General features: G+C 40.7%; 2 protein-coding genes across 2 annotated transcripts; one reads left to right on the top strand and one right to left on the bottom strand.

Moving 5' to 3' along the window:
• Positions 1–621: 621 nt before the first annotated feature.
• Positions 622–4,546, top strand: LOC145902534 (creatine transporter-like). The gene is made up of 12 exons (XM_082990546.1): positions 622–834; positions 1,383–1,514; positions 1,842–2,082; positions 2,153–2,285; positions 2,408–2,542; positions 2,596–2,699; positions 2,772–2,865; positions 2,923–3,066; positions 3,253–3,390; positions 3,518–3,724; positions 3,985–4,161; positions 4,229–4,546. The coding sequence occupies exons 1-12, from the start codon at positions 672–674 to the stop codon at positions 4,304–4,306; spliced, it is 1,746 nt and encodes a 581-aa protein (XP_082846672.1). The 5' UTR covers positions 622–671; the 3' UTR covers positions 4,307–4,546.
• Positions 4,547–6,906: 2,360 nt separating this feature from the next.
• LOC145902240 (uncharacterized) lies at positions 6,907–13,952 on the bottom strand. Its single transcript, XM_082990126.1, has 17 exons — positions 13,761–13,952; positions 13,061–13,222; positions 12,143–12,662; positions 11,914–12,030; positions 11,492–11,805; positions 11,009–11,322; positions 10,674–10,865; positions 10,353–10,457; positions 10,035–10,229; positions 9,778–9,859; positions 9,592–9,678; positions 9,275–9,388; positions 9,078–9,180; positions 8,730–8,850; positions 8,461–8,530; positions 8,100–8,277; positions 6,907–7,603 (listed from the first exon to the last, which is right to left on the bottom strand). Exons 1-17 carry the CDS (start codon positions 13,789–13,791, stop codon positions 7,327–7,329), a joined length of 2,982 nt encoding a protein of 993 aa, XP_082846252.1. The 5' UTR covers positions 13,792–13,952; the 3' UTR covers positions 6,907–7,326.
• Between the last annotated feature and the right edge of the window lie 1,321 nt (positions 13,953–15,273).

Here is a 15,273-nt window from a genome sequence, read left to right as displayed (position 1 = left end):
GTGGAAAGTTTTCGGAAAATTAGTTTTGACTTCTAAAGATTAAGTTGCAGAACTGTTCGCCATCGGCAAAAATGCGAAGTGCCACACATGCAAACTGCCATGACGTTGTTCGCAGTTGTGTAATGCCTTTTGAATTCGGAGGCATGCGCGAAACACTTGAATGTGCCACGACTTCAATAATCAAGCATGCCAACGTGACTGAACTCGTGAACGAATTTTTTTCGAAATGCCAACTACCGATAATCCGCCGGCGCCATTGCGATATAAGTGGCATGCAGTCGCGAATTTCGAGTGCTTACAATATAAAGGAGATTGCAGAAATGCAATACAATGAAAAGTGGGGAGATTACTGAAGCCATGGTAAACGAGACTTACGCGTTGAAGGGCGCTTTTAAAGCACGCGTTTACATCCTCGACGCGTTTCCTGTTCACTGATTATCGTGGCCATGTTGTTGATATTATAGCCGCAAGGGTATATACGCAACAACGTTGCCTCAAGCGTTATACCAGGGTTATGTGTTTGTGATAGGCACAGCAACAGTCTTAACTTTAATCCCTCGCAAATATCAAGTAATTTAAAGAATAAATAAGATTTAAGTACTAAGATTTCCACACAGGTCATATAGGTTTACAGGTAGTAGGTCGTATATGTAAGCAGCAAACTGTGCATAATGGACACCAAACCTGATACAGGAAAAAAGTCGACAACGAAACGCAGTAAAGGTCGTCCGAAATGGGCCAAGTCATGGGATTTCGTGTTCGCCGCCGTTGGCTGGAGTGTTGGAATAGGCAACGTATGGAGATTCCCGTACATATGCTTTAAGCACGGAGGAGGTAACAGCCCGTGTTTACATTTTTTTCTTAGAAAACGTACGACTGTTGAATAATTTAAGTGCAGGGGCGCACAGCCTTTTTATTAATGCCGGCCGCATTACACAGACTTCATTTCACCGACTTCCGCCAGTGAGTTCAAAGTGCCAATTTCGCATTTGCTTGTGTCTAAAAAGTGTTATGAAATGTTATGTGTAAAAGTTGTTCTTACCAAAAAATACATGGTCTTATTCTGTTTTACAACAATGACTGACCAATTTCACAAGCCCATATCCAGACAAAACCTGTTAAGCTTTTGACAATGTACAGCCGACAACACGGATATGCTATAAAGCATGTGTGTCGCCGCATGAATCAGTATACACGGCGACATGAGGCCGTACGGCCGCAGGTTGTGCACCCGTGATTTAGAGTCTTATTGCTTCTAACTACATAACAATTGCAGTAATTTGCTGTCGCAGAGAAAAAGACAACGCCTAACCGAGGGCAAGATTCTTCTACAGTTAATTAGTCTTCACAACGCAAGACTGCAATGTTTTGTGTCTTTTCAGGAGCATTTCTTTTGCCGTATCTTCTGTTCGCTATCTTTCTCGCCATACCAATGCTAATATTGGATAGCTCGTTGGGTCAGAGAAGCCGCCGGGGCTTGGTGCATTGCTGGAAAATAGCACCCATATTCAAAGGCAAGAAAACGATTCAATAGTGTTAAACCAATGTCATTTGTATGAATATAGATAAAATTGATGAAAGTACTTAATGTTTAATGCAAAAATTGCCACCACTTTCATGTGTGCTTTAGTATGACCTATGTCGTGCTTGAGGATAATGCTAAGTCTAGAACATAAAGTCTACGAAATAAATTTATGTAGCTCAAATAAAAAATGCAATATTCCAATTGTTTATATTACATGCCCATCGACATTTCCAACATTCTACCAGTTAATCCTCGTTACGCACTTAACACCAACACGATGCGAGTCATAACTAATCGCAACCGCTTCCGTAAACAGGAATCGCCTTTGCTCAGTTCGTGCTTTTGCTTCATCACAACATTTCTTATCCCATTATACTGGTATGGGCCACTAAGTATTTGGTGAACAGTTTCTCCTCCGTATTGCCGTGGGAGAGATGCAACAACCTCTGGAACACCATGAATTGCGTCACTCCCAACCAACTCCATAACACGACATTAGGCAACGCGACCAATGCTACTTACGGGGAGAGCATGTCTGCGGGTCTCGAGTATTGGAGGTGATTGAATAACGTTATGTTTTCCTGGCTCAAAACCAATCGACATTATTGTAATTGTGATATGTTTTAGGTACGAAGTTCTGCGACTATCTGACGGCGTTGAAGATTTAGGAAAGTTGGTTCCGGACTTGACGCTTTATCTATGCATACTCTGGGTTGGATTTTACCTGTGTACCTTTAAAGGAATCAAATGGTCGGCCAAGGTATACCTTTAGTTGTTCAACGGATCATCAGACCTGCGCATTACAACTTCTAAGTCATGTTTGTATTCACAGAAACGCAGTTACTTGTCGCTAAGGTAAACAACATAAAAAATAATCTTTAGATTGTGTACATTACGTCATCTCTGCCTATCGTGCTCTTGGTGGCCATCTTGTGTCGGAGCGTACAGCTAAAGGGCGCTGGAGAGGGAATAAAGTATTTTCTCATTCCAGATGTTGCTAAACTGCAAGACTTTAAGGTAAGCAAATAGTACGTGTTAGTGTACTCAACGCACAAATGAAACTTGTACAGGTGTGGGCAGCCGCTTGTTCTCAAGTGATTTTCAGCAACGGGCCGGGTATCGGTGCTCTGACGTCACTCAGCAGTTTTAACGATTATCACCACAATTTTTGGCGGTGGGTATTTTTTTGCAAAGTCATAATTAGTTGGTGCCAAGGACTTTCTCACTGTTGGTTGTTTATATGCAGAGATGCATTCGTGGTGGTTTTCTCAAACATTTTCACCAGTTTGGTGGGAGGATTGGCCGTGTTTTCAACCTTGGGCTTTATGGCAAACTATCAAGTAAGTTTCAGTCACAATCCAAGACAAACTTTGGGCAAATAAAAGTGTTTTTTTTAGAACACCACTGTCGAAGCAGTGGCGACATCAGGACCGGGCTTGGCTTTTGTGGTTTACCCCGAAACTTTGTCTCTTCTTCCGCTTCCACAGATGTGGTCTGTCCTGTTTTTTATCATGATTCTAGCACTCGGATTTGATACCCAGGTAAAAGCATTATTTAATGCACTACGATGGATTTTGTAAACTTTATTTTAACTGCTCGGACTGCTGATTGGTATCGGGGGACTGGAATTAAGAGTAAAAAAATTGTTTACTTTGTGTATTTACCAGTATAAAGATTGTTGGTTTGCTTGGCTTAAATTAGTTAAAAATTGTCGAAATGTGCACTAGTTTGTGGTTCAAGAAACCGTGGTGACGGCGGTGATGGACAACTGCAGAAAAGTCAGAGAGCATCGTTATGGAAGGGAGATTTCCCAAGCAATCTTGTGCGTCTTCCTGATGATTCTTTGCCTTCCCATGGTTACCGAGGTGAGTTCCAGCCTCGTTTCTTACCCTTTTTCTCCGAAACTTATGAAGTTTTACTCCCGAGTGCGCCATTAAATTTAAAAACATTGCATATTCTGCCCAGTTTAATCGGATTTTTACATACTCCCAGGGCGGGGTGTACATGTTCGAGCTCCACAGCAGTTACAGCATAGCTGGGTGGTGTTGGCTTCTCATATTAACATGTGAGTGTGTGGCGGTTTCCTGGTGCTACGGATTCGAACGACAATGGGCCGCCATCACCGATATGGTCGGGAAGAAAAGAGGTCGATTGCTGATGAAGATTTCATGGCAATATGTGGCTCCAATAACATGCACTGTGAGTAGTTTGGGTTATGTTGTCGGCTTGTCGCTTATTAAACGTATTATACATACATGTATATTGGTGCCACAGCCCCTTGTTTGTTTTAAGAGACCAAACTTTTTTGCAAGTATTGATTTAAACAACATTTTTATCAACTTGGTAAATTTACATATTCACTTGCCCTAAATCTGAATATTTTGGGATATTACGCAGTAGGCACTCACTGAAAACCATTTAAAAATACTTACAGTTGACTAATGCTTCAAACTGTGCAGGTAATGGCGATTTACGCAATGGCAAATCTCAATAGACCGACTTACAACAACTACACTTACCCAAAGTGGGCCGAAGCCATCGGCCATCTCACAAGCGTCAGTTCTGTTATCTTTATACCTGGTTACGCAATCTACAAAATTGTGAAGACTCGAAAGAGAGGAGAAGATATGCGAAAGGTTCCTGCCATATAAGTGCTTAGGTTTGGACTATTCACGATAAAACAACGATTTTGATTTTTAACAGATCTTTTCGGAGCCTTTACCAGAAAAAGATATCAAACAGGGCGAGAACTCACCTCTACATTCGACCTCAGAAGTTTAACAGCCCCGAATGCTGCATATCACCATTGGCCAATAACATACTATTATGCAAATACATCCCTTAAGGTCGAAATACTCGTGTAATCCTCACTGCTACATCGTTCGCTATCAAAAGAATTGCAATCCTTGATTAAAAATTCATTTGTTTTGCTTTACTACCGCTTTTATAAATAGTTAGAAACTTCCTTGTATACATATATGTAAGAAAGAACCTTAAAATAATAAATGGGCCGTATCAGTCTGATGTCTACGAACTGAATTCTTTTGGTTTGGCACTTTTTAAGAGGACCGACTTTTGTATTCTAAAGTACACTAGCTTTCGCGTGTACTTCTCGCTTCATCAGGAGTAAATAAGCACAATGCGAAAACAATCGCAGGACGGGAGAAGAGAACCTCGAAACTTAATTAAAAAACATATAACAATGGATGCAACGCTCCAAACGGACTAAAATTATTACAAAACACAATAAAAAATTTTGTATTTAGAAACGATTTACATAAAAATTCAAGGTTAATTCATAAATTCGATATTGATTAAAAAATAACTTTTGAAATTAAGATTTCGCAATCAACTGCTGGGGAAACTCTGTGCAACGGTTATTACTAAAAGAAATGCATAGACTACAAACATCTTGGGTGGTGTATTTCTTTCCCCATATATTTCACATACAGCTATATGGCATGCCAACATACTGGTACACATACAAATACTGCCCAATTCATGTAATCGCACAACCTGCAATTGCGCGTTACCCAAATACTTCATCATCGGTCGTGCATTTTTTGAGCATTTGCGGTTGTAGAAGTGAAAGGAGAATAGCACTTCACGTGAACGCAAGATAGGCAATTCTATTCCTGCGCTCAGCCAGTGGTAAACTGTATAGTAGTTGACCAACATAGCTTGATGCATCGGTAAGGTGGGTTTCTCATTCTGCGAAGCTGAAACTTCTCATGGGTCATTGTTACCGGGCACACCGGACCAACCTTTTTGTAAAAATACGTATCCTGCTGCGTCTCAGACACCCACATTACTGCGAAGGTTATAATTACTCGTGACAGAAGGGAAGTAATGAGTTAATTTGATACATCCTCATTGTTACAGGCCTCTTTGATCACATTTTGAAAAATATGATGCACGCTTTGAAAACCCAGTAACTCTATTTGGGCATGTTTCGGTTTTTCTACACAGACCGCAATTAAAACGTTAATGGCCTGATTAGGCCAAATTGAACAACATGACCACTTTCAAACTTGACACAATTGGTGTTGACTCACTGCAATTGCGTGTCCCAAAATTCGTCGTTCGTTCATGAATCACACAGCAAAAGGCATGTGATAACAAATATAGAGCGGCCACAAACAGTTTACCCACACCGAGAGGCGACAGATAAACTTAATGCAGTATTCTTAACTCGAAAAAAGTTGGGCGATGATAAATCAGAAAGTAATTTTCCTTGTACTGGTTGCGGCATTCATACACTACGGTCCATCAGCGACAATTTCGACTCAGGACATAGGTACATACATGGACGTATAAACTAAAGGTCGTTTCTATTAACATGGATCTTACAGCCTTCTACAGAGATTTGGGATGTTGGAAGGACGTGTCCAATCTATCGGCGATTTCTGATGCTGAGACCGATCCAAGTCTTGATGGTGATTACACGACGAGGGAATTTGCCGTTGTTAAATGTGCCAAAGTTGCTTCGTCGCGCCAGTTACCAGTTTTTGCCATGCAGGCAGGTTTACAACAACCACTCTTATTACATTTAAACTAGGTTTCAGTTGATTATCAGAATGTTAACGTTATCAGGGGAAACTCTTTCTTGTCTTTTGAATAGATGAGTGATAAAACGAAGCTTTATTTAAGAGGACTTGTCAAATTTATTTCTTGAAAACCACAGGAATGTCAGACAGTAAACTCTTTACCCTTGAGCGGCTAATAAATATTTTCGTATTTACCGCCTAAGGCGCTTTGAAAGAGCAAATGTTTCCCATTTTAGGACGGAGGAAAATGTTTGACGTCATGCTCCGCTGAATATCGTTACAGAATGTTTGGCAAATCTTCCAACTGCGGAGCGAACGGTTTGGGTGGACCAAGCGACAATCACGTGTACGAACTAGACAAGATCGTGACAGGTCAGCTGACACACATTTATCCCTACGTAACAATAATTCTATTGGGCAACATTGTCATAATGATGCACTATTAATGGTTATAAGTATATTACCCTTCAAAACGAATGGCAACAACGGCCATAGAGCCCGACCCTAGCATATTCTGGATAATGTTCGTTTAAAGTCTTTTGTCAAGGAGAGGTGCGAACTTATCCTGTCTTTACAGTTGTACTGGAAGACTTGGGATGCTGGAAAGACTCGGTACCGCGCACGATGCCTGCCCTCGATGGTACAGATCCATTGTTGAGCGATTTCTACTTATTTCGCAAAAGTCCCAAAGAAAAATGCGCTCAGGTCGCATACACTCGTGGATTCGATGTGTTTGGAATACAACATAGCGGAAATTGCAGAAGCTCGGCTACGGCAAATAGCACCTATCGTTTGATCGGAATTAGTGATATCTGTCCTGCGAATGGTGAAGGGGCGGGGTATGTGAACAACATGTATCGGATCCGGACTTTGAACGAAACCAAACTTTCAATGTGTTAGCCGCAATGACAGTTGTAATGTTTTGAATGAAAGTTATTGAGAATTTGTACATTACATTGTAAAAACCACTGCGCAAATTAATTCAGAGGGAATTTTTTTTTTGTTCTTGCACAAAAGCGGGAAAATTTAAAACACAAAATTGATTTTCTGTGTTTTTTCCTTGTTTTCGGTTTTGTTGAAACTGTATTAATTTGACAATAATGTTACACAGGAATTTTCTGAGTTGGAACATAGAAATACATAGTACACGAGGTTATACGTCAGGCAAAAATACACCGTTCTCCGTATAAATAATTTCCACCATACATTGTCAACAAATTAGTAACAATATATGATTTTCCAGTTGAACATATTTTAGGGTTCCTCTTTTTTCACAGTGATTAGAGGCATGACGGTACTTAACTTTGCAGCCATATCAGTTTGCGCACGTTTCTGCGCAATTTGGAGCCTAAGGCTGTAGTCAAGGTTAATCGTGTATTGCATGAGAAACTTGGCCATTTTCTTGGTCCAACGGCATTTTGGACCTCGATTCTTTAGTTGCACCAGAAAGCCGAAAAACTCATCGGCATCGCCGTCCAATGAAGCCAGAGTAGAGTCGGACGAAATGATCATTTCTTTTCGTACTTTGTTCCTTGCAAGAAATACATTTTAAACAACAGGTTTCAAACAACTAAGTAACAATTTACATCTATTGCAAAAACTTGACCAAAATCAGGCAAGCTCTCGGCAATATCAAACAGTGCAAATATTTTTTCATTAGGCGGAACTAACTTTAAACATTCCAATGAAAACCCATTTCCAACGCTATAAACATGCTTTATAAGTCAACAAACAAAAATAAATCGTGTAAGCTGCAGACAGATGGCCACTGTTTCCACCTATAAGGTCTCATTTGTGCAGCTGGTGTGACTATCAGACGACTTTGCTGACCAAACGGCCAAGCAAAGACTTGTGGTGACTATACAATCACTGTCATCCGCTGGGCACCAAACTGGGTGCAACTTTACGGAGAAAACAAGGTGGAACACTATAGCCAAGCAAAGCTCAACCAATAGTGCCGTCAGGCCCCTTTGCTTATAAAAAATAAATTTTTCCGCAAAAAGTAGGGTCGCATTTTAGTCTTTTACCAGTAAATGTCCACCAGCGGTACATCATCTCTCAGAATCTCATCTTGCCTTCCCGCCTCTTCTCTTTGGTCGGAATCTTCAATGACTTGAAGAAGGTAACTCATCCGGTACGGCCACTGTTCCGTCAATATCACCCAAGCAATCAGATCTCGAGCGGTGCTCCTTGTCCGTATATATTCTTTAAAACAAAACACACATTTTTTTTTGCAGCATACCCATATATAGTACAATAAAGATTAGGCCTGGATTTATTCTTGTGTTCGGCTCATTGTTGGTTGGCTATATATATAGTAAGTGTGAGGGAACATAGGGGTTTTAAAGATTAATAAAATACTGAGAATCGTTAATATTCACCCACTACCTGCGCTTGTGTCGTTTGCTGAAGACGAAGCATCACCACTTAAACTTCTCATATACTTTCGTTTGCTGCTCTGTGCCGCAAATACAAACCAAATGTTACCACACATTTGTTTTGAAAGGACTTATTCAAGAACTACAAACAAAACTCGAGCATTTACAAGATAATCTGGAATTAGAAATTTTAAGAAATGTCAATTGCCGAAGGAATTTGGTCACTTCATCTTGGGACCAGGGATATATCACGTCAGCACTAGATCAAAATAAGCAAACCTCTTCTTCGTGGTGATTTATGATGATTGCCACCAAAGAAACGACGTTAAAAATTCTTTTAATGTTTCGAGGGTTCCCATCCAAGTATCGCTGAATCATCAAATCGGTTTGAAAGAAATCACTGGAAAAGTCAATAGCTTTTCAAATGAGCTCATATTGAGGACATATTATGAATGCTGTTAGTTGTATCCATATGGTTTGTTGGTAAATGTATTGCACCAGCATGTGCATCACATACTTGCTCCTTAAGGTTAAAGGGTTGCCGATGTGTGGCTCTACGTAATATGACAAGTCTAAGATAATAGTTCTCCTTTCCAAGAGTTTTTTTTAGCACTAATTTTGTCGTACCGACTGGCGTAGAGAAATTCTTTATCGTTCAGTCTCTCTTCAGTCGCAGCGATCTCAGTGACCTGCTGGCTTGTATTGGTCGTTGCACCGACAAATATCAAATCTAAACGCATAACAGCACTTGTTGTGGTTCATGTTTGCGTAAGCATAAACCATTGCTAATTTAATACAAAAGTTAAATGAGCATCAACACTAACCGTCGTCCTCGTTGGGATAAACGCCACCGCCTGATTTCCTTCTTCTGGATTGAATCGAAGCTCGTTTGGACGAACGGCCAGAAGATGGTTTCAACTCCCCCATGTATTGCACATCTGAAACATAATTGCAGTTACAAATCATTAAACTTGCATCTAAACAGGCCAAAGACAAAGGACAAGTCAAGCCTTGTGACCTTTGCTGCCATAAAGGGTTTTCACAAGGTCAAGACTTGTGACCTTGCTGTTAAAAAAGGTTTTGACTAAGTCAAGCGGTACACAACAAAGATTATCGTCGATCCGCAAACAATTTGTTTTACCTTCGTCCTCATGTGGGTAAACTATCTTCGAAAGCTTCCGCGAAAGCGACTCTGTACTTGCGAATAATGTCCTTGGTGAATCTCCCTCTGAAGCAAACAATTCTTCTTTTTATACTACACCACATAAGTGCAATTTACCCTTCTGGGTTAGCTTTGTTAATCTGCGTTGTATTTTGTTAGATTTACCTGGGTCTGTGCTTAACACCTCCGTGCTGGTCTCGTCAGATTGGTCAATCAAACCAAAGATAAACTGCTTCTTCTTACGGGCCTAAAACAACAATGTTTGGGTAATGGAGAAGATTTTTGGTGTTGATCAACAAGTTTTTGATTATAGACAACCCGGAGTTTTATTTGTTATCGGGAAGACTTGTTGGGTTCTTTTTGTGTCTTTTTTGCAAGTCAACTTTCAACAAATTTAACTATGATTGGTAGGTAACAACAACCTGGGGCATGCAGAACGGTAGGTTGATGATTTTCTTCAAATACTCGTGACCTGAGACACTGGAGTTCTGCAACGCGGCCCCAATTCCCACCTCAATGCTTTTCACGGCAACGCGTGAGTCAACCGCAATGAGGCAGACGAATGGAGAAGACCGGTCACTGAGAAGGATATTTACGGCCTCTAGGATGGATTTGACCTTTTTGGGAGAAGAGTAGGGTGTTTTAGTAAGCGGTTTACTCACAACAAATCACTTAAGTAAATAATATAGTCGTCGCAGAATCACTACTTTTACGACAATAGCAGAAAAACGCGGATTTACCTTTGGAAGCGGTATCCTGTCTAAATCGTCAATCAAAATCACCACCTTGTACTTTCGTTTGTGCGTGAACTCTGCGCATTGTATAAGCCGAGATACGTGATCCACCTTTACAGAAATTGCTAGACTTGACCAACGGCCTATATAAAATCCTATATCAGCCGTATTATATTTGACTGGCGTATTATGGTTTGTTGATTAAAACCTCAAAGCGACATAAAGAAAATGGAGGAAATGATACTTCCAACATAAAAATCCCCAAATCAATTCTGCAGAGTGGAGACAAGGGGTATTTGTGTAAGGCTAATTCAATTGTTACTTCACCTCATTTTTTATGATGTTCATTAGACCGAGTTCCTTCTGGAGGTTGTTGCTCGCACCTTCAAGGGCGGCCTTGATTCGGGCAGTTTGAGAATTCACCATCGCGTAAATGAACTTCGCGGTGCCGAAGACGCTTAAAATTATTCCGGGAAGAAGGGTGATGACACCAATGACTGTTGCCTTCGGGGTCGAGACCTAAAAGCGAATAATTCCAAAACACTATTTCTAATCTATACCAAGACCTTAAAAATCCTTTAATGAGGTTTAACGTCAAATGTTCTGCCCATTTGGCTAGAAAGCATTGTTAACATCACACAAGTCCATCCTCAAGTACTTACCACTGTAGCGTAAATCGCCAATGGTATCGGGAACAAAATAACGAAGATTGCAAACAGGAGCCAATAGAAAAGTGGAACTCCACAGGCAACTTTCGAATGGGTTCTTAAAAGAACGCCAAAGCTCCTGTTCTTTGGCGCCACTGTGCGGTTTGAGAGAAGGGGTTGATTTTCCTCCGTCGCAACTTCGTCTTGACTTTTATGGGAGAACGGATCGGAATAGGATACTTCGATTTTGGATTTCTGCAGGTAACTCAATGCGTTTTGAGCTTCCACTGGGTTATGATAATCTGTCACCCACCAGCCGGAATATCGATCTACAAAAAGTAATTTGAAGCTGTTATGGACAGGTTTTGATGTAAATTTTGATGCATCGAAACAAAGTTAGTTTTTTGACAATTAAATCACATTAACAACGACGTGGTTACGCTGTTTCAATGGAAATGTTGGTAAAATTTCGATCAGGTTGCGATAAAAATCACTCACTATCTAGTTCTGTATTTTGGTTCTGCTTGCTCTCCTTTCGCCAGACGTCATACGACCTACAGTGAGCCAACACCCCCCTCTCTGTTAGAATTTGCTTCACACGACGTTCGTTGGTGCCGAGTTTCGCGAAGATTCTCGAGCCCTGCTTGTCAATGACATCATCGGGTGTCGATTCCACTTCCAGCATGCGGAAGAGCCGTGACGTCACTTTTCCGAATTCGGCCTCAATGGCGGTGGTAAGGGCGGTGACGATTCCCGCCCAGAGGTTGTCGCTGCCCGCACACGCCCAAGCGTTGAAGTTCACAAATATGTAACTGCGAGGCACAACAAGGTTGGTTTTACATATACTCCAATTAATATCCTTAATCTTTAGATTACGGAGTCCAGACTCAACATTAGTCATTCATCTTTTGTTCGTGCACCTGTTCAGTAGGGAGATCAAGGTGCTCTGCTGTACATCTGGTTTGAACACTTGGAGTTTTGGTTCTTCTTTTTTCTTTCGAGTAAGGGTGGACTTTATCAGTTGAATTGATGTTTCACTAAAACAATATGTTCGTGTTATTTTGGATAGCATTTATTTATACAGGAATAAATCTTCGTGAAATTTAGGTACAAACGTCATAAATTAAAAGAAAGGGTAATCTTGCTTACCCGTCGTGCCTGAACTTCTTCAGTTTCTCTCGCAACCCGCGCCTCGTGTCGTGGGCAAGGACGACGTCATCGTCATCTCCCCTCACAATTGCCTTGGCGTCGCTTTCTACCGGCAGCTTTGTAAATGCGGCGATGAACAGAAGCTTAAGACTGCTCCAGGTCTCCGGCTTAGGTCCACTTTTACAGCAGTACGCACAGAGCATTCCGAGTATGGCAAGAAAGACTGCCAGGCATAATGCAGTGATGGCAAGGATCTGTCGCAAACTCATCCGTGCTACTTTGGAGTAGAGCGCAGACACTTTAGTGGAGTTTAAGTCGCGCACGGTGTCGTTTAAGGCGCCACTGAACTTTTTGCCAACTGGACCAGATGGGAAGATGGTCGGGATGAGAATGCATATTATCGCCACAAGAAAGATTAGGGCGAAGACCAGAAGAAATGCAACACCGCAACTCGACGTGCCCGATGATGAGTTGGCGCTGGGCTTTTCCTCTTCCTGTTGCTGCCGCCTCCTCAACAAATCTGCATGAGCGATAGACTAATTTTAACAGACTCATCAATTAACTGTTTTAGCGAAGGTATTTTCCGCGATCTTAAAAGATTCAAACAAGTTTAAAATATATGTAAAACAACCATTCTATGCGTCTATATAGAAGGAAAAATGTTTTCCCTCACGTTCAGGGCAATTAAAGCACGAAATAAATATTGTAACTTGTATTCCTAAGCTAATTACAAAGATATTCGATCTGATTTACGCAAAAAATATTTATTATAATTTATAATTAATAAATTGTCACTTCTTTTGTTCGTTATTCATCCGCGCAGTAAACTTTTTGCACAAAAGACAAATAATTTTGATTTGTTTTTTACCACGAGTCATTTTACGACAAAGACGTGGAAGAAATGGTGTTAAAACTTACTACAAACATGTTTGATGAGGAAAGTTTTTCCGCTTCCCCACCTTCCGAAAATCCCAATCGTGATCGGACTCGAGACGTTGGCGATCGTCTCAGCTAGAGCTTCAGCGTACAATGTGTGTCCCAAATAATCAACACCAATGTCGTTGTCATTTAGAATTCGACCTGAATAAAATAATTCAAATTCGACGGTTAAATTAAGGTAACCTTGACTTCTGTTTAAGTTGTTTGTACCAAGTGTTCTAAGAAGTGAGAAATAAAAATACGTAGTTGTAGGAAACGCCGGAGTGCATTAAATTATACGCAAAGCTTTACAATTTTAAAATTACTTTAAACTTGAAAAAAATCCAACACCTTCAAACCGAAACAGAAAAATCCAACCCCCAAATTTTTTAAATGAAATTAACGTTTATTATATAGTAATAAGTATAGTGGGGCCCTGTAGTGAAAAGGCGTTATTCAAGCGTCGTGTGGTTGGGTATATTGGTTGCGGCACAACAACAGGAAAATGAGGTTCCTTTGTCGACGGGCACCGAATCCTGTTGTCATTAAAGTGTGATTCATCAAATGTGCGCCGTCCCGGAACAGATAGACGTTGTGAGGTGGGCGTTTACGAGCTTTCAGCGCATAATGGGCGACCGACCTTTTGTGTCTGTCCGAAGGCCGGAAACAGCGCGCCGAGAAAAACAACTATCCCACTTACCCGCAGGCTGAATTTTCTTGACTACTGGCATTTTTTTTGCGGCTTCACTGCTCACTGCTAGGTCCTATTTTTGGTATTTTGCGTAGCTTTTTTGCAAACGGTCTCGACACAGTTAGTAGACAGGTTCTTGCTCCGATAATTTACACATTCCGAGTCTAAACGCTGTTAAAGCATTCTTTAGACACCCTGTTTACTAACTTCAAACAAAAATAATGCGATATAAAAGTCAAGGGATTGTAAACTTAACGTATTCAAAGATTACCAGTGAAGCTTATTCGTTTCATTCGTAATGCGGGAAAAAACGCAAACATTTATTCATCCATCGAGTTCACTAAACTACATCACGGTCGTGTCGATTCTTTTCAACAAAACCTTTACTACCATGGCAACGTAGAGACAAACACAAGCACTGATTCTGCACGAGTAGCTTGCCTACAGATAATTCTGTGCTTCAGGATTACCATGCCGCCTACCGTCCTGTGTTAAAGGGCTTTTGTAAACAACCGTTGTAACACAAGACACGCTCCGCTACACACCTTTCCGCTTCGTGGAACACGTCAGCGATAACATTTGCTGATGATTGTAGGCAAGGTTTCCACATTTTTGGTGTTTAGCAATTATAATATTATTGCCATGATGTATTTCAGATGATTAAACATTTGAGCAAGGCTGCTTTTCTCATGCAGGTTTTAATGTATTCGACCTTAATGAAAAGCTATTAATTTTTCCGGTGATACCTTTGATGATTCAGAGATACTTGGATGGAAACCCTCGAAACATTAAAAGAACTTTCAACGTCGTTTCTTTGGTGGCAATCATCATAAATCACCACGAAGAGGAGGTTTCGAACCTACACTTCTGTGATATACCCGCCGGTATCCTAAATAGATTTCGTGTAACGGAAGACAGTCACAATAATGATAATTTTGTGTAAATGGAACTTTCTGGAACTGGCCGCTATACTTGAGAATTGATTCTGGGAATCATTTCCCATTCTGTTGCAAGTGGCCCTGACGATTTCCACCTTATTTTCAAAGTTTAACATGCAAAAAGTTGCGGTATATATGTTGCCACATGCAACATATGTAAGAAACAATATGTGGGACAAACAAAAACAGGTTTGTTACTCGTTGGTCGGGTCACCGTGCCACGTGGGCCAAGTTCGACATTTCACAGCGCAACGATGCACCATTATAAAGATTTTCATCCACGTTCGATTTTGCAACATCCACCCATTGAACGATGTTACAATGTCACATTCGTTGAACAACCACTCACCGCAAATTTGGACATGAAGATAAATGGTTAAACAAAATAAACGCAGAAGTTAATATACAAAAAAATGGTTTTACCGCAGTGCAAATGATGTTTTTTTGTCCACATTGCTTTAATGCAGATACTGTTTCTTTATCGTTCCTGTGTTTTATCATCACCGTGTTTTTTTCCTGTGTCCATCTTTTCCGCGTTTTCTTCAACGCTTCCACCCCTTGCATGTGGCAGGTTTTCAGTTGTG

Source organism: Ascidia mentula, chromosome 5 (assembly GCF_947561715.1).
Source record: "Ascidia mentula chromosome 5, kaAscMent1.1, whole genome shotgun sequence".
NCBI lineage: Eukaryota > Metazoa > Chordata > Ascidiacea > Phlebobranchia > Ascidiidae > Ascidia > Ascidia mentula.
This window is presented reverse-complemented; position numbering and strand designations above follow the sequence as displayed.

Coding starts and splice junctions, on each gene's coding strand:
- LOC145902534 (XM_082990546.1), top strand. CDS start 672: ATGGACACCAAACCTGATACAGGAAAAAAGTCGACAACGAAACGCAGT. Junction 2,700..2,771: donor TATCACCACAATTTTTGGCG/GTGGGTATTTTT, acceptor GTTTATATGCAG/AGATGCATTCGTGGTGGTTT. Junction 2,866..2,922: donor GCTTTATGGCAAACTATCAA/GTAAGTTTCAGT, acceptor TGTTTTTTTTAG/AACACCACTGTCGAAGCAGT.
- LOC145902240 (XM_082990126.1), bottom strand. CDS start 13,791: ATGCCAGTAGTCAAGAAAATTCAGCCTGCGG. Junction 12,663..13,060: donor CCTCATCAAACATGTTTGTA/GTAAGTTTTAAC, acceptor TCGCTCATGCAG/ATTTGTTGAGGAGGCGGCAG. Junction 11,806..11,913: donor TTGATCTCCCTACTGAACAG/GTGCACGAACAA, acceptor TGTGCCTCGCAG/TTACATATTTGTGAACTTCA.